The sequence below is a fragment of the Gavialis gangeticus genome, unplaced genomic scaffold, assembly GCF_001723915.1.
Source record: "Gavialis gangeticus isolate Ggan-Ray unplaced genomic scaffold, GavGan_comp1, whole genome shotgun sequence".
Lineage (NCBI taxonomy): Eukaryota > Metazoa > Chordata > Crocodylia > Gavialidae > Gavialis > Gavialis gangeticus.
Genome location: NW_017728983.1, coordinates 753482 through 777636, shown reverse-complemented (window position 1 = coordinate 777636; position 24155 = coordinate 753482). Strand labels below are relative to the sequence as shown.

At 46.6% G+C, this 24155-nt stretch overlaps 1 protein-coding gene across 1 annotated transcript in view; it reads right to left on the bottom strand.

Annotated features, from left to right (window-relative positions):
- TSPEAR (thrombospondin type laminin G domain and EAR repeats) overlaps positions 1 to 24155 on the bottom strand; it is a 65785-nt gene that overhangs the window by 5101 nt on the left and 36529 nt on the right. The window contains exons 6-8 of the mRNA XM_019512487.1: positions 10623 to 10809; positions 6041 to 6270; positions 2343 to 2530 (exon numbers count right to left, since the gene is read on the bottom strand). Of these exons, the coding sequence (XP_019368032.1) occupies positions 2343 to 2530; positions 6041 to 6270; positions 10623 to 10809 (605 nt within the window). The remainder of the gene's footprint in view (positions 1 to 2342; positions 2531 to 6040; positions 6271 to 10622; positions 10810 to 24155) is intronic.

Below are 24155 nucleotides of genomic sequence, written 5' to 3'. Positions count from 1 at the left end.
TTTTGAAGATGGGAACCACATTGGCCCTCTTCCAGTCCTCTGGCACCACACCAGAGTACCATGAGTGCTCATAAAGCCGTGCCAGAGGTTCCGCAAGGACCTCAGCTAATTCCCTCAATACTCTAGGGTGGAGATCGTCCGGACCAGCTGATTTGAATACGTCCAGTCCCTCCAGAAGTTCCCTAACTAGATCCTCACTGACCCTTGGCCTAGGTGCGCCTCCCCTGGGGCCTGAGGGGGGCCCAGTTGGGGGGGCTGTTCCGGTCCCTGCTCAGGAAAATGTAGGCAAAGAAGTCATTAAATAGGTTAGCTTTGTCGTCTGGTGTGATGACCAGATTTCCTAGTGTGTCCTGCAGAGGCCCCACGTTACCCAGTACCTTCTTTTTGCCCCCTATGTATTTAAAAAAAGACTTCTTGTTGTCCTGGATCCGGGCAAGTCACTTCATCTCCCACTGACTTCTTGGGGTGGGATTCAATGAAGGTCAAGCAGTTAGCCTTGGGGCCTCTGTTTTTCCCTACCTATTGCACTGGGGTAATGTCACTCCCTGCCTTTGTCGAGTGGTTCGACCTCTGTACACAAGTGAAGCCCCCATGCAGTAGCCTGACTCAAACCACTTATGCTGTCCATTGTAACCCTTCTAGGTGCGCAAAATGGGCTAGTGCAGACATTTCTCTAGCATATTCCCTGCACATCTTGCTATAGGCTCCAGATAACGCAACCTCACAGCACTCTCCTCTGGGGTAGGGGCTGAGTCAGAGGGTGTTTACGCACAGGCTGAAATACAGCTGACCTCACCGGATGCCTTTGCAGGAAGGACACGACACAGCGGAGTGTGGCTGTTGATGGCTCTCCAGGGGCAGATGGGATGGGAACACAAGTCATTCTTTTGCTCTTTGCTAAAGACGCCTTGCCCTCTTAGCAGCTAAGGTCACTTTGGGCTTCAGAGAAGGCAGGAAAGGGACAGTTCATACCAGGCTGCTGGACATAGCAAAAAAGTCTGATTTTCCTGCAAAAGGAGTTTAGTGCAGAGACATCCCAGGGTGTGGGCATCTCGTGGGTATTAGGCATAGCATAGTGTGCTCGCTACACAGGCAGGAGGGGCTGTTTTGGCTCAGTCTGTTGTTGAGACACTGCTGTGGATGCAGCTGCATGAGGGATGAGTCTTCCCACCTGTCCCAGGCCCTGCCCAGGGGTGGCTTGTCCTTACATCACTCATAGGCCTTTTCTGTGTACCTACTGTATGCTCCCAGATGACCAGGCTCTGGGAAAGCGGAAAGCATCAGCAGCTGGGAACAGGCCTCCTTTCTGCTGTGAGGCAAACAGCGTCTGGCCATCAAGGCACTGCATTTTCTCAGGCCATGAAGTCTTGCAGTTTCTGTTCCAGGGATCTGCCCTACGTCCAATCTCCTGCCAGCAGCATGACCTGGGCCTCGCCCAAGCCAGCGGGGACATGGGCAGTCCATCCAGGGCAGGGCAAAATGGTGTCTTCTCCCCATCTCTGTGTACATGGTATGCATCTCTTTGGGCATAGTGGGCCAAAGCACAGAAGTAGCCATGCTGGTTCATGTCCCCTCTGTTTTCCTCACGCTGACTTTGCCTCGTGTTGTTGGCTCACTTGACTGGTGACATGGACTCAAAGCCGGAGCTCTACAAGAGAGACGGGGCCTGGTAGCTCCTCCTCTTACACCCTTTGCACCGCCTCACAGCAGGCATAAAGTGCAGCCAATGCAAACTGACAGAGAACAGGAAAAACAGCGCCCCCATGCATGGGGCTTTCTCCATCCTCTTTCTCCCAGGCCTAGCTTCCTGTGACATGCTGGATCTAACTGCAAACCCTCTTCTTGGCTGTTTGCACTGTTGCTACTTCTCTTCCTATGTTCCCAATAACTAAGCGTGACTTGGTCCCCCAGACATAGATGCATCATCCTGAACAGTATGATTTCTTACAACGCGATGCTCTGGGTACTATGAACAGGAGTGTGCCTAGACTCCTTGTTAACACCAACAGCACTTCCTCCTCCATTGCTTCAATGGAAATAAATCCTCATTTTCAAATCTAGGGCCTGCCCTGCAGCTGGTATGAACAGGCACCCACTACTGAAAGCAAAAGAACTGGGACAATTTATACCAGGGCAGGATCTGGTCCCTGTGGCTTATATGCTATGCCTTGGAGTGGGATTCTATGCAGGGATTATCTGAATCCCTGTGGAGAATTCTCTGGCCTGTGCTATGCAGGGGGCCAAAATCATAAGAGTGGGAAAGCAATATGAATTTATGAGTCTCTGATCACTGCGAAGGCCGACCCCTTGGGAAGTGCCGCAGCTGGAGATAGAATTGGTACCTGTAAGTGAGAAGGTCCTGAAACTTGATGAACATCTGCGCCGTGATGTTCAGCTCATAGATGGAGGAATTGATGGCATACAAGTTGCTTGGCATGAGTGTTCCACTGTCATAACAGTGACTGTTAGCCACCACGAGGAAGACTCTGTCCCCAATGTGAAAGACTTCCCAATCAGCAGCACCAAAAGTCTAGCACAAAATTAAAAGAAATGATTGAATGAGGGTAATAACTTTCATAGATTTCATAGACATTAGAGCTGGAAGGGACCTCGGAAAATCATCGAGTCCAGCCCCCTGCCCCAGGGACAGGAAGTCAGCAGGGGTCACAGGATCCCAGCAAGATAAATGCCCAATTGACTCTTAAAGGAGTCCAGAGCAGGTGCTTGCACCACCTCTGGTGGCAGTCTGTTCCAGGCCTTGGGGGCTCAGACTGTAAAGAAGTTCTGCCTTATGTCCAGCTTGAAACTGTCTTGGAGAAGTTTGTGACCATTTGACCTTGTCATCCTATGGAGCACTCTGGTGAACAGGCGTTCCCCCAGATCCTGATGTACACCCCTTATATACTTATAGGCAGCCACCAGATCCCCCCTAAGCCTGCACTTTTCCAGGCTGAAGAGTCCCATAGCTCTCAGCCTCTCATCATAAGGCCTGTTTTCCTGCCCTCTGATCATGCTCATGGCTCCCCTGGACTCTCTCAAGCTTCTCCACATCCTTTTTAAATTGTGGAGCCTAGAATTGGATACAGTTCTCCAGCTGTGGCCTCACCAAGGCCGACTACAGCAGGAGAATGACATCCTGGGATTTGCTAGAGAAGCATCTATTGATGCAAGCCAGAGTTTTGCTCGCTTTGCTGGCTGCAAAACTTGGAAAGGTTGCCTGAAACCTCAGCAGCTGATATCTCAGCAAAGCAGTTAAGGCTACACTTTACCTATGAGAGTCAATGGGAGTTCAGGACATGCATAGTTTTAAGCATGTGGTAAGTACTTTGCTGAAGAGGGATGCTTCACTGATGCAAGGCCTCAGAAAACTCAGTGGTGCTGCCGAAAAGGACCAATGTAGTGTGCAGTACACTGCCTCAAGTCTCTGCCTTAAGGTTCAGGGAGGTGACATGGTAGCCAAGGAAGAGACACAAGTGGCTAGTAGAGAAATAACTTTGACTGCCATTAGCCAGGGATGACAACCAGTTCAACAACTAGGAATATTCCAGTAGCAAAGGTGAAACGACCAACTAACCACTAACTACAGAAGGGATGGGCAGGCCACTCACACCTCAGGACTTCAGGGGAGATAGACAAGTCTTCCTGTTCAGAAAAGTTTCCACTGGAAAACAAGATCTGAATAAGGATTCAGACTGTGAAACCAATCTCTGCTCTGCTTTCTGCCTGAAAATCTCTATAGAAACCTTGCCTGGACGAAATCCTTGTCTGCACTGGCCACAAGGCTTCCACTGTGCTCCTCAAATCTACCACCTTGCCCCCAAAGGAGCTCATCGATGGCAGGGAGTTCATGTCCTGCTATAAAGTGCCAGTGCTGCCAGTGCCCAGCTGGGGTGGGCTGGCAGGTACTTGACACCTCCAGCTGCAAGCAACAAGACAGGGACATGCTAAATGCTCATGCTTTGCACCAGTGGCTGAATGCAGGCAGTGACCGAGGTATCGCCAGCCATGCAGAATCACATGCATCTTTCAATATGATGTCATCGTGGGAACTCATCATTATGTTGTAACAAGATAAGGATGTTTCAGCCTGCGGCAAGAGACCTGTGGCTGTCCCATAGGTAGGAAGTGCTTTTGGGATAAACATCCTCCTCCGTAAACCAGCCTGGTCTCTGGGCAGCAATCATTGGTTAGCCTGAAATGTGAAAGGATAAAAAAATCTGCTGGAATAACACTCTTAAAGAGGGGGATTTTCCAGGCAATGTGGTGTTAAAGCCATAGCAAGCTTAGTGCTAATTCTGCACTTTCTGTGCCTTTAATTCACTGCTCTTGCTTGAAGCATGGTAGGGATTTTCATCAGTCCAAAGTGTAAAAGTTGAGAGAACCAGGATCTGGTGATTTCTCATTAAAAGGAGAACAAGCTGTCCCCTCCAGGGACATACCAGCATCTGAAAAACAAGGCTGAAGTGCACCTTCTCCTTTTGAGATTGCATGTTTCCCATGCTGTTAAGTACTGATCTGCCAAGGGCCAGGAAAATCCAAACAAGCCACACCATCCAGGCCCAAAACAACTTCCATGCAAGAACTGGGTGTTACTAGCTGAAACAAGCCCTCCCACTGAAAGCCAGCTCAGAGCAGCCCACACCAGGCTGAGGTGCTCTATTCAAGCTGGAACCACCCCCCAGGGGCTTTCCCTTCTCCAGGCCTCTGGGAACCAAAATCTCAGGGTGGCAATTATTGACTTAAAAGCCACACAAAAGCAACCGACAAAGAGCATGTATCAACAATGAGACTCCCAAGCAGCTTTGTGCAGTTTGGGCTAGTGCCCAGGCCAGGCAGTTCCCGTCAGCCAGCTGTGTTCTCAGAGGGCTGTAGCAGGTGGCACCTGTGATTCCCTTTCTTTTAAGAGTGCTGAGGTCAAGACTATTCTTCAGCCACCTAACACATAGCTGCCAGCCAAGTCCTGGATCAGGGAGGCAACCCACTGCACCTGTGTAGACGTGTGCTTCTCCACCCTTCCAATGGGGACTTTTTAGCTCTGCTAATATATGTCTGGTCAGAAATCCTCTTCTCCCTGACTGCCTAAGAGATAAGCATCTTAACAGGGCTTCTGACTGGAGCAGACAGATGTCTATGCAGACAAGTGTCTCTCCCAGACAAGCAGCATACAGGTGATGACAAACCATCTGCCCAAACATCCTACTGGTTGGAGTACCTGCCCAAGGCATGGGAAAGCTGGGTTCCAGGGCTCCTTCAGCTCCAGGGAGTTTGAATGCCCATCTCCTAGGATGCAGCAGAATGCCTGATCCACAAACTGTGGGCCAGATATAGGGTCATAGGAAAGTAAGGCTGGAAGGGATGTCTCAAGGTCATCTAGTCCAGTACCCTGCTCAAGGCAAGACCATCATGGTTGATATCACTGTGAGAATCAGCAGTGGCAGGATGCTGACAGTGCCCTCATCCCTCTGCTTTACATTTTCCAAGTTGGGGGCTCTTAGTGTTTCAGGGTATTGTGCCTGGAAGCTGTGTGAGAGGGCTGGTTTAAAAAATAGGTTAGATAAACACTTGTCTGGGGTGGTTTAAGTAGGAATAGACCTGGCTTAAGCAGGGGGTTAGATGAGAAAAATCAAAAATTGTTTGGGGGACCCTTGGCTTGTATGTTTGCTCCACGTGGTTTCAACAATGCTTTGAGTCAGTGCATGGCATGATGTCTCAGGAGCAGCCCTTCTCTTCTGCCTGTGTGTTTCTTTTGTGGATTATTGAACTTGGGGCATAGGCATTCCCTTTGGGACAGCTGTTGGAGCTATGAGAAAAGATGCACTGACCAGCCCAGTGCAGAGCATAGATGTGTAATGGTGGAAGAAAAGGTAGACACAGAAAGGTAGAATGAGTATTGAAGTTTGTAGCAACTTTACTAAGGGACCAGAAAACACTTATCTCCATACTTATTAGCCAGCAGTGTCTCAAATCCCTCCAAGGATAGATACAGGCATTGGGCCATTGCATTAGAAAAGCCAAAGGAAATGAAACAAAAACTTCTTACCAGGATTGACTGAAAGAGCTGAAAAGAGCCACTGAGCCAGACATAAATGTGGGAGTAGATCCTCGTGGATGTGCCATTAAATGTATTGGCTACAGCTAGGAAGGAATAAGGTCCAATGGTGAAAAACTCCCAGTCATAGGCTCCAGAGGTAGGAATGGTCTGGTTGGTCTCAAAAAGCCCAGTCCTGGGGTTCCACCTGTATATGATACTGTTGATGTTGTGATTATCTCCTGGGAAGCAGCAGAAAAAGGAGAGTGCATTAGCAACAGGAGTGCTATCAGGGGAAATTAAATGTAAGAAATCAGACACCAGCCAGGAGTGAGCTGAAACAGAAATGGCTGACAGGGAGCAATCAATCTGTCCCCTTTTCTTCACAGACAATAAACAAGGAGATGCTCCAAGCTCTGTTCCGACCAACACCAACAGCAACTTTTACCCCACAAGGGCAGCGTGAAGTGAGTGAAGGCTCCAGGGAAGCCCTTCTTGAGATGTGAAAGACAGATTCATACAGCCCCTTCCTCTCCTACGCACCTGAGCACATGTGCTGCGACAGAGTTTGGGACTTAGTTCAACTGCAGTGTACCTGGCTACACACAGGCAGCTGGGGATAAGCAATGTGTTACATGTACTGAGGGAGTCTCACCTCCTTAAAGAAACCTGATTCATCCTTTGTAACAAGACAGGCAATCCATGACTTCCCGTAGGTATCCGTGTTCAGTGCTGTCCATTTCTGTGCCCACTGCCTTGGTTCCAACAGCTCATCCATCTCTTGTGAAGTCTACGGGTGGAATAACTTCATGGCTAAGACTTCATACCCTTCCAGTTGAAGCCCCTGGGCTGCATCTCTTGTTAGTCAGTTGGAAACTTCTCAATGAATGTACCAGTTGTATTGCACTTGTTCCCAAGCTGTGCTGAGCAGCCCCAAGCCAGGCTGCCTGCTACCCCACTAAAAAACCCTTTGTCCTAGCCAAGACCTTTCCAGAGGGGACAACCAGCAGAAAGCCAGCTTACCCCATCCTCTGAGGCCCTCCCTTGAGGGGGAAGCCCCCTGGGTGCAGGAGAGCTATCAGAATTGTGGGTAGAGCTACCCCACACCTCTCACGCCTGCAATTTTAATCCTGCTATTTCTAAAGGGAGTGGTGATTGATCTCTCTCTCAACAGCTCAGCACAAATTATGGGCCAGATCAGGAATCTGCAGATGGAAACCTCTGCGTGATACAGGATGCCAGAAGAGAGGATCAGGACCATCCCTTCCGGCCTGACCGTTTCCAGATCTATGAGCCAATTTCTGACCTGCCACTAATCCTTGCTGTAACAAGCCTTGCTCTATTCTTCTTGCTTGTGTTGCCAGACTTAGGATAACGTGCTTTTGGAGCTGACTCAGCCATTTCCATAAAACCCAGTAGAACCACGGCTATTTGCTAGCATCGCTTCAACGCTCAGAGTCTCACTCGCAGGAGAGAACTTGGAAGCTGGGTGTTTTTCTGCTAATGCTCCTCACTGGGTGGTGCTACTCCAGAGGATGTCATATGGGTCCTGTCTTCTGCATCCCATGATTTGTATACCTGCTCTGGAAGGTTTGGAGCTCGCTCCTTCAGCTGAAGACCATAAGAGCTCAAGTCTACAGTGTGGTGGGCAGTTGGGACTCAGAATCATAGAGGAGTGGAGTTGGAAAGGACCTCCAGAGGACCCCCCTGCCTGAGGCAGGATCAGCCCTATCCAAGCCGTGCCAGAAAAATCCATCATCTAAACTCTTAGTAAAACAACAGACAAGCCTGACACAACAAAACACCCAACCCTGCCACAGGGAAAGCAGGGGGACCACAGCAGCCAGTGTCCTGCTTCTATAAAAGGTTGTTAACATATGCTCAAGAGATCCCAAGTAGAGGCCATGTCCCCTGCTACAGAGGAAGGCAACCTCCTCCCTCCCCCCCCCGTACCAATCTGACCATGGGGTAAATTCCTTCTTGACCCCAAACATGGCATTAGTTTGACTCTGAGCAAGACCCTCTAGCCAGGAACCTCCAGGTCTAAGTCCCAGCAGAAGCACTGGCACAGTTCCCATCTTTGGCTCTAGCCAACACCCAGTGCCTCTGAGGAAGGCTAAAAAAAACCAAACAAACCCCTGATGCATGAAGCAGAAAAGGGGGGCAGGGACATTAAAACACAGCCCACTCTTGATTTGCAGCATATGAGGAGAACTGCTGATGTCACATCCCAGGCAAGGCCTCACTGAGCATGTACAAAGCTAAGTGCTTGACTGGACCACAGCTGGAGAGCTCAGCCATGGGCAGGATCCAGCCCCCAGCTCCTTCCAGGGACCATGCCTTCTGCCTGGGGCACTCCAAGCTGGCTGAGGGGAGAACATGAGGGCTCCATGGCAAGGTCACCAAAGAGTGACCCTTCCCTGCACCCTGTGCTTCCTGTGTGACCCCAACAGCCAGATCCACAAAGGCACTGCTCATCTGAACTGCCAGCCTTTAGCTAACAGCTTGGTGGCTGGCCTGCAATGGGGGCCTACCCTATGGCTCTCAGGCCTGAGGAAGCGGAGGCGATGTGGGACAGTGACACTAAAATGCAGTAAGCCAAACCCTAATGCACTTCTCAGAGGCACGGATGCAGTATGAAGACATCTAATGCATGAAGTGCAATCTCAGTTCACCCCATGCAACTGTCAGCAAACCAGTAGGATGCCCAGGCTCCTTATGAATCTTTTAGCCTTCAGAGCTTGGCCAGAACTATTCCACAGAGGTGTCTCTCCCAATCCTCCCGTCAGAGAAACAACCGCAAGAGACTGCCTGCAGCAGGGACGAGAATGTGCCCAGCGGCCTAGTGGTTATAGCACTTTCCCAGGGAGTGGGAGAGCTAGGCTCTAGAGGACATTATGTGGGGCCATGGAAAGAGGCAGTGCCTGGAGCCTACGCAGACTCAGGAGGTTATGCATTGAATGCTGGGATCCAAACACTGCAACCTGAGGATGGCCCGGCAAGGCATGGCCTGGATGGGGCAGAGACAGGATCCTGGAGCACTTTCATCCCAGCAGAAATTGCAGCCTGTGGGATTTAATGCTGAGCACCTTTCTTCCCATTTGTGATATCTGGCTTGCTCATGGAAATTCTCGCCACTTTTGTGGTTAGCAACTGCAGCACCACAACCAGGAAATATGAGCGCATTCCTAACTAGGCAACTAATTTATTGAGGGAGTCATTCAATGATTTGCCTCCTCTTTGTAAAATGGAGATGATAATTAACATTTCACTGTCTCACAGCAGCGTTCTGGGTGGACAACTCCATCACACCTCCACAACTCACGCTGTCTTTGCACTCTACTTGCTGCAAGTGAGCAGACAGAAGTGCTATCCTGGAGTAAGACACACTGTAGGCTGCCAGTACTATACTTCACTGCTAGATGGCAAGTGAAGCAGATAACAGCCTGCTTGCCTATGAGTAAACTGCAAACAGACAATGACCCTAACCCAAAAAATCATAGGCTGGCTGGATGCTGAGAGCCAAGGATTGGACATGGATATTGACTTCATGGCTCATTATAAGCTACCTGATTCCTGCTAATCTTTCTTCACACCATGGGAGATAATGACCCTCTTCCTTTTTTAAAAGGGCTTGATTTTCCACTAGTCAGACTATCTGACACTAGTCAGATGCTAGCAACCTCTGGGAATCTCTCTCCTCTCAAATTTCACAGCCCTGCAGACTGTTCTTAGCCCTCGGCATGCCTGCTCTTTTCCTCAGACCTGAAGAAGGTGGTGCTGCATTCAAAGGTTTGTATAAGTCTATCCCAACCATGCAGTTGGCCCAATAAAAAGTATCACCCACAAGGATCCTTACTTTGCACCTAAATCAGTGTTACCCACACCAGAGTGATTTTACCCCTGATTTTTTAGAGGTAGTTTTGCATCTTATTGAGCAAATGACTGTGTTGTAAATGCCTATTACATTACTATAGGTACATTGTCTAACCAGGACCTTAATTATGTTGACAAAATATTTTGCTTGCCTGAAGTGGAAGGTGGAAGAAAGCCTCATATGGAAGAGTGAAAGGAAGAAAAAAGCTGTTTTCTTGGCTTCCATAACATGACCTTGATCCAACTAATACATGGCAATACTCATGTAACATGTCAGCTCCTGTTACAACTCCTCTCCCTTCCCTGTCTTGATAATCAAATGAAAATAAATCATAGCATCCAGCAAGGAAAAAAACACCCCAAGTTACTGCTGACCTCTTGCTCTAGTCCCCAGTGGCTTCTGCTCAAGACAGCAACCCAGAAACCCAAAGGTTTACTGTATAAAATACATGACTGTGTATTTTAAGGATAAAATCCCAGGCCTGTGGAAACCACTGGCAGAACTCCCACTGAATCAACAGGGACCACCCTTCCACCCCTGCATTGCATTGCACCCACAACATAGCCATGAGAACACAAAGCTGCTTTGGACAGTGAAACATGGTGTCACAGCCTCAGCCCAAAAGACTCATAGCCTCCCAGTGTCTCTCTCCCATTAGCTCATCTGCCTTGAACATGTACAGACTGAGCTGTGCCAGTAAGAATAAGGTCTGGGTACCTTCTCTGTGGTTGGCAACTGCGAGGAAGGCCTCTCCCTCAATGACAAAGGCCTCCCAGTCCCTAGCGTTGTGCGTGGAGATCCTCTGGTACGAGATGAATTTCTCTTTTCTGTAGCTCCACTTGTATATTACAGAGAACTCCTGACCCCTTTCATTCTGCTCAAAATTAGCCACTGCTAGGAAGATCTGAAAAATAACAAGCCAGGACATCCTCAGTTTCTCTTCTTATAGGGAATTCTTAAGCACAGATGCTGTGGTATAGCCCATGCTTTTGGGGCAAACTCAACTGATGGGCACTTCCACCAGGGCACAGTGGGGGCAGTCACCTGGCCTACTCATGGCTGAGTGAAGGACAGAGTGACTTTAAATTGCAGTCCCTCCTGGCAGGCACCTCCCAGAGCATGCAGTGCTGCTCAACAAAGGTTGCCCCACCAGAGTCAGTCTCCTCTTCCCTTCCTTGCTTCAAAGGTTTGGGGAGAAGGAAAGGGGTGGGATGGAGAGAGTGGGGAGACAGAGACAGACTCTGGGAGGGGGAAGAGCTGCTCCAGGGGTGGAAGACAATGGACAGAGAGAGCTGGGGAGGCTGAGTGGAGAAGGAAAGCACTCGAGCTGCTGAGAAAATCCAGCACAGGCTGCTTTGTGCTGTCAAGTGCTGTGAGTCCACCTGGCTCCAGGCACACCCTTGCCTTCCCTTCCCAGCTCCGCTTGGAAGTTCAGCTTGCCATGCTGGTTCACACCCAGAACTGAGCTACTGAATGCAATGAGGGGAATCATTCCCAGGGAGCCCCTTAACGCAGCAGGCATTTGGGGGCATTATATTTACCATGTGCATATAGCATATTCATCTACTATATCTCTGTACAGTGCCTAGCACAATAGGCCATGATCTGGTTAATTTCTATGTGCTGCTACAATAGACATGTTGCAAGATAATTAATAATGCTGATTATCTGGAGAATAATCTCTGTGGTTTGGTAGTGAATATACTAAATTCAAGTTACCTGGCTTAGTGATGATTGCTCAGATATTTTGCACAGTGTTACCAAACTGGATGGGCCCAAAAGCTCACCCAAATTTGAACCATCCATCCTGTGAATACTCAGGTAGGTGACTTTGCCAGTCAGTTTCTGCAGACATTTTGCCAGTCGAAGTTGATGATTTTAATTTGTGGGACAAACCAAGGATCATAAAGGCAGTGTCAGTCAGAGAATGCATTTGTAAATGCAAACCTAATTACTTGTGTGGCTCTGGACCTGACTTTGCACCAAAATGACATCCCTAGAAGTTTCTCTGGTACTAGATAAGCCCTGGCTGCCCTCATACAGGGCTAGCATACTTATATTTGAAAACAGTGACAGAAAGGAACTTTTCTGTGGATACAATGGCTTATACCTGCTCTTCCTTTATACTTCTCTTTCCCTGCTTTCTGAACATATGCAGTCCCAATCAGAAATCCATGGTCTCTGTCATACAAGCATGAATTAACTGACCTGAACTCATCCCTCTTTGGCCAACTAACATATTAACGTAGCGCATGTGCTGTACACCTTATTTCCAGAGTTATTAGAGGTAGGCCCATACACCGAGGTACCAAAAAGTAGTACCTACTAACATTTATGTGTGGGTGCGTGCACAAAATGTGTGCATTTGTGTGTCTGTCTGTCCCCAGCAGCACTGTGCCTGACAAAGCACCACCAGTGAGAAGAACGAAGCATTCAGTGTAAGTGATTTTGAAAAGGTTTTTCCATATCTCTGCACTTCAAGTACCCTTGCGAATATATCCTCCTAGTCTCCTGCCAAAGGGAAGTAAGAGCACTTGATAGATTCATTCTGGAGATATTACAGGCAGAAGAGATTATCCCCAGGCATAAAACCAGGACTAATGCTAGAATGGTTGATGTTTGCAAGACCAGAATGCACTTACAACCAAAAAGGGAAGCAAAACAAAAAGGAGTGTGAGACAGGGAGTCCCTGGCAGAGCTGAGAACAAAAGGTCTTCTCAGTCTTGTGTTTGAATCAGAGACCACTCTTGTAGCCACTGCCTCATCCATAGCAAAGAGGGTTAACAAGCCAACACAGGGATTGCGGAGAAATTGGCTTGCTGTCTTCTGATTGCAGTCTGTTAGGAAATAACCTGCCATGCTAATTGTCAACCTCATATTGTTCCCTAGGATGACTTCAAGCCAGCTTTTTTGCAAGGCTCGTAAAAAAAGTTCCAGTGAAACTTTTTTCCTCGACAGGAAATTAGATTTTTGTTTAAACAACATTTTTCACAGAAAATGTCTATTTTTCTAAAATAGATCAGATCCTTTGTCAGAAAACTGGATAAAACACTCGAGCCAAAAAAAGTGAAGAAAAAAATTAGACAAATCTTTTGGTTTCATGCTTTTCAATGTTCAACAGTATTTGGCCAAAATGATTGTTTTTCAATGAAAAAAAAATCAAAATTTCCCACTGAAAAATTTGGACAAAAAATTAAACATTCTATTTTCCTTAAAATTTTCCCTGGAAAGAAAAAGAAATTCTGCCTAACTGCTTTCTGGCACTTTTTTCACACGAAGAGCCCTGATGCAATATTTTTTCTGAGGTCTCCATGATATATCATACTGTCAAACTGAATCAGGTGTGGTGAGGAGTAAAGCAATACCGATAATGTCAGCCTCTCTCAGTTTGGACGGTCTGTGTAGGTGCTGTCAAGGATACCACTGGTGTATAATATTATTACTCCTAATGACTTTGTTAGTTGTAATAGAGACCACAGGCTCTGGCTCTTAGTAACAACAAGGACTCTTTAGGGTTTATTGTTCAAAAACAACACTGGACATTAACATCATACCCCATTCCGACATGTAAAACATGGCACCAGCATAAAACCCAGCCCCTGGCTCAGTGGAAAGCATTCAGGTTTCTTAAGCCCCTTTCACACATTGATCAAAACGATTTTGTGTTTATAGCACATACATCCTAGTTCTCGCCAGGCACCTAAACATCTTTAGGTGTCATCATTCACATCCAGTCTCCCCAGACATTGTAACCTTCTGACCCGAGATGGGGATTTGTTTAGCCTAAGCATTTTTTGGGGGGCTTGTACCCATCTTATCTATTGTTGTCCATTGACTGGCTTTCTGAACTGCCAAGCAGCTAATACTCCTAACTTGCTCAGCTCTTCCACATAGGCCATGTATGTTCTACTTCCTGGCCACCACAGTCTATGGCTGAAGCTGTTACTGAGGCCTCCTTTGGTTCATGCTGCTAACAGGCCTCTGTATGGTTTCTATATGCACTGGTCAGTGGCTGCACCAATCCATGTCCAGCAAGGCCTACACATACAATACAAGCCCCAGGTGCTCAGGCAGTAGCCCTCAAGCTCTGGGTCTATGGTGTCTTGGTCTTGCTTCCAGCCTTGCTTCTCAAAGTAGAGGCAGGTATTTCTGCAAATATATACAGGTGGCTGTGTGAAGGTAGGCCTGGACAGTCTCCTCTCCCTACACTACCAGGAAAACAGAACCTGTGTACAGCCCCCTGCAGACACACAAGACATGGCTACTCTAACACAGAGAAGAGTATGAATGCTGGGGAACCTATAATTGCTAACATGGCACTTACAGATACATCTGAGCATTGTAGTGGGACGGTGGCGTGCTGTCAGCATGACCCTAGGGCAATAGAAGACACACAGATAAACAGACCCGTGAGCCCAGTGTGAAGCAATGCAGTGTGGAATAGCTGCAGGAGGTCTGACTAGGATGTGGCATTGAACCAACATACAGATGTGCCCAAACACACTTTTTTCCATGCTAACTTTGCCCAAAATGAACTGAATCAAACTGCAAAGTGATTTACCCAATGTGCAGGGAGTGGCTGGTTAATTCAGAAGAATCAAGTCCGTGGACACAGGGAACTTCAATTTGAAAAACCAGACAGCAGCACATGTGAAAAAGCCCTAAGAAGCACTGACGTGTGGACAAGCAATCAGACTCATTCTCTTGTGAGTCCCCCCGCCGCCCCTCGGCCTTGTCTTTGTGACTCGCTTTAAACATTTGCAACAAGGCTCCACTGAGGTTTTTCTATGAAGGCCTCTAATGACTCTCAGATGGCCAAAGATGTGCATGAAAAACTGAGGCCACAAACCAGAGAGTGGCTTTCTTTACAAGGACTGAGAACTAGTCTCCCTGTCACCAGCAAGGCACTCAGAATAGTTAGAGCACTTGCTGATCCTGGCATTACACACACGGCATGTCTCACGCGTTGTCAGGGAGGGAACAGAATGTATGCAATTTGGTTTCTGTGGCCAGAACAGTGGGTCATTTCAGTCCTTCTCCCAAGGCTGTGAATAACTGAATTCTTAGTACAAAACAGAACAGATTTGTACTGGGTTTTTTTTGGCCTGGGGGACGACGGTATTCCAACGTGTGGAAGTGCCTATCATACAATCTTTGAGTGATCTAGGTTAATTTAAAACATGAGCACATTTGTTGAAGAATATCAGGCTTCTCATGCACCATCTCAAATTGTTGCCCTCTCTCTCACAGATGTACTCTGACATGGAGAAAGGCCAAAAGATATTGGGGACAATATTTAAAAGCACCTTAGTGACTTAGGAACCTTCATTCCATTGACATCTAATAAGACTAGGGTTTGGGGCTATATATCTATTTGGGGCAATTCTAGGGGTAGACATCAACTATCCTGAGCTATACAAGCCAACCCCTCCCCATCTCCCATGCCCTGCTGCTCTGCACACATGAAACATGGGAGTGGAGATGAGTAGCTGGCAAACTGATTCCTATAAGGGTTCCACTGGGCCAGCCTCATCAACCTCACACAAGAAGCAATCAAGGATCCCAAAACACCTCATAGCTTGCAAACCCCTTGGACAAAGGGAGGTGAACCTTCATCCAGTCACCAAAGCTAGATGCTATTCCCAGCCAAACAGCAGCAACTTCACCTTGTCTAGAGTGACCTCCAATCCTGGACTTCAGCCAGGCCCTGTGAAAGCAAAACCTCAGGCTAACTAAAGAAGAGATGCATAGCTGGGTGTCAGGTGCATAATGATGAATATGGTACCTTGCAGTACATATCAGTTTACCATACAGCATGATGCCTCCCACCAGTAATGTCCTAGACAAAAGTGATCCTACTGGATCCATACACAATGACACCCTTGGGGCAGATGAGCCCTGCGCGCCTGTCTCTCAGATGACCATGTAGAACAACCCAGTTTGTCCTGTTTCCCTTGTTTCTACACCAGGTATCAAAGCCTACTACTACTGGATGTTTCATGGATATATTTGTGCATTGTTAGATAGAGATCATGAAATGGTGGGACTAGCACAGTTTCCAGGCTCAAACTTGGAGCCGAACTGGGAAGGATCAAGGATATCTGAGGGCTGCCTGATACAAGGGTAGCCTCACCACAACCACCTCAGTTTCCAGCAACTGCTTCTTAGCAGGAAGCTAGCCTTTGCTCCTCAGGTCAAAGGCTTACCAGGCTAGTTTGGTTCTGTAGCCAGGGAACAATATGGCTAACATCACATGCAGCCCCTTTTGGCTCCCCAGTACAAATGACCAGGGACCCATTTATCGTAGGAGGCAACCTTCAATTCAAGTCTGGAGCGAGGCTCCTATTCACGCTTCTGGATCCGTATTTGCCAACATACCCCTCAGCACTCCAGAAGAAAGGAAAGCTTTAACTAGCCCAACCAACAATGGATCCAACTGACAATGTATGAGGAGCAAGTTTCTCAAAGCAAAAATACATATCTGGTACATTATACCAAAGAGTCATTCTCCACTATCCATTATCATTATCCATTATCATTATCGAAAGATACAACCTCAGATCAGCCAAGTTGGACATGATTCCTACAGAGCAGCTGGTTGCTTATAGTGCCATCATGGGTCAAGTCAGGTCCATACAACTTTTGCTGCAGGGACTTGAGGAACTTGAGGAACAAGAAATGACTGTGTGAAATAACTTTTTGATGATTTAAGTATTAGTCAAAATGGCACCAAGTAACTCTGTAAGTGCCTTGCTGGATAATGCAAGATGACAAACAACATCCAGATCAATGTACTGAAGCTTGTCTTGCATGGGTCTAAAGCTTCAGACCTTCCTCCAGCCCTGTGGCAGAAGACAAAATAGGGCAGCAGAAGAGAAAAAGAGCAGGCATGCAGGAAGAAGGGATACATCAGCACAGCAGTTGTTCCAAAGGACTTGGGCACAGCCCAGGTACATGCAGCTCCAGGTCCATTCAGCACTCAAGCTTTTTAGTGTGATGGAGAACAAGGAGAGTGAGTGCCAAGTGTGAGGCTGATGTGTTGTGGTGGGACCAGCTGCCAACTAGGGACTAGACTGAGGCCACCAGCAAGTTTCCAGGAGGGCACTGAACAGCCACCAGATACATTCTCAGTCATATAATCATAGAAAATGAGAAAAGGCCATGCCCCCCTGCTACAGAGGAAGGCAGAAACCACACTCCATGCCAATCTCACTGGGAGGTAGAATTCCTTCCTGATATCAAACATGGCATGAGAAGGCACAGAAACATAGACAGTGAGGGTTGGAAGGGACCTCAGGAGGTCACATCTGGTCCAACCCCCTGCTCTAAGCAGGACCAACCCCTACTAGTTCAACCCAGCCAAGGCTTTCACCTAGCCAGGTCTTAAAAACCTCCAAGGATGGAGATGCCACAAACTGTCTGGGTAACTTGCTCCAGTGTTTTACTACCCTTCTCATGAGAAAGTTCTCCTTAATATCTGAACTCAATTCCCCTTGCTACGATGTGAGCCCGCTGCTCCTTGTTCTGTCATTAGCCATCACTGAGAACAGTCCAGCTCCACCCTCTTTGGTACCACCCTGCAGGGAATTGAAGGCTGCTATTCAGTCCCCTCTCAGTCTCCTCTTCTGCAGACTAAATAAGCCCAGTTCCTTCAGCCTCTCCTTGCAAGTCATGTGCCTTAGCACCCAAACCATTTTTGTTGCCCTCTGCTGGACTCTCCAATCTGTCCACATCCTTTCTGTAATGGGAGCCCCAAAACTAGTGGACACAGGACTTTAGATGCGGCCTCACCAGGGCAGAATAGAGAGGAAGAATCACTTCCCTTGATCTGCTGGCAACACTCCTGCCAATGCAGCCCAATATGCCATTAGCCTTCTTTGCAACAAGGCCACACTGTTGACTCATATTCAGCTTCTTGTCCACTTTAACCCCCAGGTCATTTTTTGCAGAGCTGCTGCTTAGCCAGTCAGTCCCCAGCCTGTACCCGTGTGTGGGATTATACAACCAATATAACCCTCACAGCTCTGAGCAACAGCAAAGACATTGGAAGTACTGTGATGCTGTTGCAATGGGCATCTCAGAAATTCCTGACATAGGCAGGCAGAATAGAACTGCTCCAGTTCTCTTTTGCATCCAAAATAGCACCACAGTTCATTCTCTGACAAAAACGATGTAGAAATGAGATGGCCATCACCATAGCAACAAGTATAGCTCATACCACAATGCTCCGCACAAGTGCCTCATGTCTGATTCAGAAAGGACATCTGCCCATACGTAATAATGATCAGGGAGCTGTTGCTCATGATTTTGCTGCCATATTCCAACACAGAAAGAAAAACATCTTTAGTATAATTTGTTTAGCCTACCAATTTTAATAATGGCCACATTAATATAAAAGATTCATGCTGTCATACCAAGATTTTGAGGGCACCAGGCTGTGTTTTTGCTTGGAGGTTCATATTGAATTCCATCCTGTCCTCATACAGAGAATCCTCCTCTATCTCCTGGCCTATCTCTCTCCAGTCCATTGCAGAGAAGAGATGTCCTTCATCTTGCTCAGTATGAATAACTCATGAATTTTACTAAGTCCCTGGGTGATCTCTCTTACACACATGAATGAAATTTATCTGGCACTGAACAATACCTAAAGTTTGAGTAGGCTCAATGAAAACCATTTTGCACAAAGTGATAGCGCATCTTTTATTCTTGCACTGAGACAGAAGAGATAGACAAGTGAGGTGCTTTTTCAGTACTTATTGTCCCCTGACACAAATAAATCACCCATCACAATATTGCTTGTCCTTGTTTGTTCACTTTCTAGGATTAGGTTGAGCAAGAAATCATTCTCTCTGAAATACCTGTACCACCTACATACATCCAGAGGACATTTTCATTTGTAGACATAAAAATGACAGATGTGGGGTAAAAGAACAGTGGTGTTATTTCTCACTGAACCTTGCTACAGACCTAAAAATATATGTAGCCCTTCGCAGAAGTCACTAAATAATCAACTGCAAGTGGGCAGCCTCCTCCCATGGCTGGCATGCAATGGTATGTTTGTAGTAAGTCGCATAAAAGCCATGTAACAGGAGTTTTCTATTTCTTCCTACAGCATGGATTGACTTTGAAAAACAAAAAGGAAAGACTCATATGGTTGCAATCAGTAAGTTAATGCATCCCAGCTGCTATAGGCTAATTCTAAATTGCAACAAGCTTGACCATATTCCTTCAACAAAAGCTGTTATTTCTACCTTTCAGCTATTTCCTATTTCAAAGCTTTCACAAATATTAAGGAGAGGATGGATGGACCTGTGTAATCACTGTATTACTGTCCTCCCATGATTTATTCATTTCATCTCCATGGGTTTTCCTCTCAAACATAACCTCTCATAGGTTATGTTTCTGTAACAGACCCAATTAAGAAGAATCCCTGGACCAATTATGTGTTAACTGACCCCTGACTAATTATGATCTTCATGCCCAGTGTCTAATTTGCTGGGGTGACTGAACTTAGGCTGGGAAACCGCAGACACCCAAGAAACAATGCTGTAGTCAGCATCTTCAAATGTAGGCAAGGCTGGGTAATTTTCAGAAGACCCAACCTTTCTATTAATTTCTACCCAACAGTGAAAAATATAGCATGAAACATTCCAGCCTACAAAGGATCTTAACAACAAGTGGTTGGATATGGGAGTGAGTGATTCAGGCTGAACATTGGGTTTTTCCTGTTTAATGCATTATCTTGGGCTGAGAGGAGGGTTACTGATAAAAGACAACCCACTTGCAAAGTAATTACCTTCAAGTCCATAGGATGCTCTGAAGAACAGCATTTGTTACAGGTTTAGCTTGAGGGGAAATACCTAGTTTCACATCTTGATTTCCAATCCTACCTAGTTCTTCTCATTTTGAGTCAAGAGGAATCTTTCTTCCTGCTAATGTAGCACAAAGATATTGAGATTTAGGGACCTGATCACAAACTTGGTCAGTTCCACAGAAAGACTCCTTCCTGTGGTCTCCCAAGACCCCTGGATCAGATCACCAAACCCTCTCTCTTGGTCACGGCCATTTGGCTGGCAGTTACGAGGTGAGGTGTGGGATATGTGAGATAATGCCCACAAACCATGTCATTCAAGAATGGAAGATCTGTTCTGTCCTCTCTATGCCTGGGTCACTGCCTTCCCTTTGGTTGTAGGAGGCCACAAAGGATGGGGTAGAGGGACTGGGACGGACTACTCAGGACCTAGAATCACTAAAACACAGACAGAAGAAAGGAGCAAGTAAATGACTCTCCCTACACCTGGACATCACACTCCCTGGATTTCATAGGGTAGATACCTGTCAAGAAGACCTGGTAAAATACCACCTGTTATTGGCAAACTGCAAAAATCACTTCCTACTTCCACATTTCCAAGAGAGGAGGGAAGACTCTGATAACAGCTACAAAAATGATTCAAGATTTGGAAAACACACTTTTTTATAAGAGCCTAGAATCCAATCTGCTTGCAGTACTGAAGAAGAAGGTCAGAGGCAACTTGGTCATGACCTCTAAGGACCCACAGGGGGTAGAGACGTGTGGTCGCAGCAGGCTTTTGGATCTCTCAGAGAAAGGCAGAACAAAAGCCAGTGGCAGGATGTGGCAGCTAGAACAATTCCAAATGGAAATTAAATACAGCCTTTAACAGTGAGGATGATGCTACGGTTCTACAACATAGTTCTTCTCTTCCCACACTATCTGTAAGTCGTTATAAAGGAGCTCATCCCAGTCTTCAGCTTGCTTTGGTGATCTATAATAGACTTCCATCAACATCCCCTTCTGCCTGGTACTAATTAGGCTGTTAATATGTATGCATTATGGGTCCTGTGATTCTGAGTTACCAATAACTCTAAAACATGCAACAGTGTCTTAGATCTAAGTGCCATCTCTCCCACCCACCCCTCAGCCCCACCTCTATTTCATCCTCTCTTTATAAAAACTTGGGCAGGCAACAGTTTTTCTCATCCTGCAATAATTGTCAAGATTTTGAATAATTTTCCCATCTCAAATTAGGAAGATAGCTCAAACTGTTTTTGTAAACCAACAACCACAAAAAACAAATTGCATCAGGACAACCAAAATTGAAGCCATCTCCAACAAGGATATTTTGACAATTTCAAAACTTCTCTTCAATTCTTTTTCCAAAATTGACCCACACCAAACCTTTCCCACATACAATTTCAGCTTTGAGGAATCAGAATTTTCTCATGAAAATCTGTTTTTAACTTTCTGCTTTAATCTAATGACTGGGAAGGGGGGAAGCAGAGGGTTGATTCATTATTTTAGAACACTTGGGTTTGGTAATACTGAATAATAACATGGCAGCTCTGAATTGGTTTGTATATTAAGCAGTTTATTAGCACCCAAGGTTGCTTGGTGCCTTCTGTGCTGAGCCCTAAGCAACTGGGAAGTGAATCTGTGACATGCTTTTTGATATATTAAGAAGCCAGAAGGCAATGAAGACACAATCCTAAAAAGCAGCAAGCAGGGACACTAGGCCACTTTGTATGTTCATTTTAAAAAGACCTTGAGTGCTGTATCCTCTTTGCAAATGAAACCTTCTAGCAACAGAAGAATACAAATGTGCAATGTTTGACAAAGGTGCAGGCAAAAAAGCAGGGAATCCAAGCAGCATGAAGACTTGGCATCTAGGCAAAAAAATGCGCCTTAGGCAGCAGCCCAAAGGACTTTTCACCTACTCCCTTCCTGACTTCTGTTTTGCTCTGTTTGGATCCCTGTCTGCAAACATAAGCTGATACTCTTGGCCCGACACAGGTTCCTTTAGAAAATGTCCCCAGAAATACAGTAGTCCTGGGTCTCCTCCACGGAGTAAAGACTATAGCTGTGATCCTTAAGCTCAGCTGGCCAATTCTCCTCACCCACACGTGGAATTGGACAGAAGCGAGGGCCAAAAAATACTGCAGCAGTCTCTAGCAGTGAGGAAGAGGGAGGAAGGAGAGCTATGGATAGGCCACCACAATTGTTTTCTCCATTATGGAAGGGTGAATGAGAACCAGTACACAAGGGGCTTCTTTAGCTGTGCTGGGGCAGTCACTGCGAGGGTGTTTGGGGAGCTGGATATAGTCCAAGAAGACCAGACAGGCTGTGGGGGTGCTATAGCTATCCTGCCTGGGAGTCTTCTGCGATCCAAATTTTAATAGGACAGTAGCAGCTGTCTTAAGCCTAGTGGAGAGAGTCCCCTAACTAAGCCCTCAAATTTCATTATAGAAACTGAGCACCACAGGCTGAGACACACTATCAAGGCCTGGATAGCTCAGGGCCAAATGTTCAAAGTGTCTGCACTCACAACCAAAGCCAGGTTTTCTAAGGAGCATAATAGGACAACAGGAGTTGCTGAAGGCTGGATGTTCTTGAAAACTGTGGCCAGTGAGCTGCTCTGAAAACCAAGCTGACCAGTTCTGGCGACACCTCCCTGAACAGAAAGGGACAAGCAAACTTGGCTTGGGTAGACTGGAATGGCTCAATACTCACAGCAGTCTCAGCTGCACAGAGCCACTGGCTGCCTGCAAAGTGCAGGCTCACTTTGCCATCGTGGAAAACCTAGGACATGTTTCCTGCCTGGGTCTGTGTTTTCTGAACCCTGCTACCCAGCTATTACAGTGGCCTTGGAGACATGAATTCCCTATCTAAATCTGCGTAGGAAGTGGCTGCTTTTCTCTTACCAACCAACTCCTCACTCCCCAATCCACCGGGCATTTTTTGAATTTCAGTGTTCTTGAACATCCTGCAGAAATCAGGGCCTCCAGATACAAACACAACCTAATGCCGAACACAAATCTATATTCACCATGTGCAAGTATGCCTCTGCCTGGTGAAGAGTACAGTATGCAAATGCTCTGCAGAGCAAAAAGTCACTGGGAAGGATGGGGTGGGGAGGAGTAATGATCTGTAGTTATTTAAGGGCGTTTGACATGGGTCCTGGGAAATGTTTGCAACACACATGTGGAGGTTTAGATGAATAGCAGGATTATCAGGAAAGCAACATAACAGCAGCAGAGAAGCAGCTTTTCAGTAAACTCTTCAAAGGGCTAAGAAACAATACCTGGACGATGCTACTTGGAGGTGCCAATTAAGTTATATAGTTGTTTTGCCAAGGCTTAGGACAGGAATAGAAGAGATCCTCTCTACTGAGAAAGGAAGGTGGCTGTCTGTGCCTGTTTGAGACACTGAAGCAGACACTATGAGAAGGATCTAAGGGTAAGAGAGATGAGCAACTTGGACCTTTATTGCTGGAAAGGGGGGATGTGCTCAGAGGGACTAGATTGGAGTTAAAGGGGAAATTAAAACGTGACAGTCTCACAATAACACACATCATAATCACACACAAATCTACCGTAAAAGAAACTGGTGCAGGGAAGATGATCTATCTATATTGTAACATACAATATACTGAGCAGGGTGGCCAACCTGCAGTATGGGTGCTGCAAGAAGCCTGGCTGCCTTTGGTGTGGCTTGTGCCAGAGGGGACTGGCAAAACAGTGGCAGATAGGGCAAGGAGCAGAAAGCAGAGCATCAAATCAGTCAGGGAGCACAGGGCAGGGAATAGAAAGCTGAGCAGCAGATTGGGGAAGGGAAATAGATTGGAGTGGCACTCAGGGAGGGTGAGGGGCTAATTTGTGGCATGCCTGCCAAAAAGGCTGGGCCCCACTAGGCTGGAGAATCCATGGAGTTAGATCAGTGTTAAAATGATGCCAGGGAGTTTCTCCATCTGATGTATGAAGGAATAGCCCTGCTGAGAGTCTAGGAGGTTCAGGTAGAGACACTCCAAGTTCTGCTGAGGTTTGTACATCTATCTTTTCCAGACATGTATTCAGAATGTGCCCAGAGCACAATTCACAGCCATCCATGAAGGTGGCCAAGTCCACACCCAATAAACTCGTTAAAATCTGTCAGTATAACAGTTCTTCCAGATACATGAACCCCACATGCAAAAGTCACATTATGAACCTCATATGAAAAATATGCAAGGGGCCTAGAGTCTGGGTCTTCTGTTCCCAAATTGTGCATAAATGCCCCAAACCTGCAGCTTTGTGGCTGTGTATGAGCCATTTAGGGGGATCAAATGAAATAGGGCTTCACTCTTATTAATGTCTAAGACAAGAACAGAGAACTAGCCAGAAATTAGCAGCAACAAATGGGCACTTTTTGAGCTGCAACAGGTTGTTTCATCGACTCTTGAGAGGAAAATTATGGGC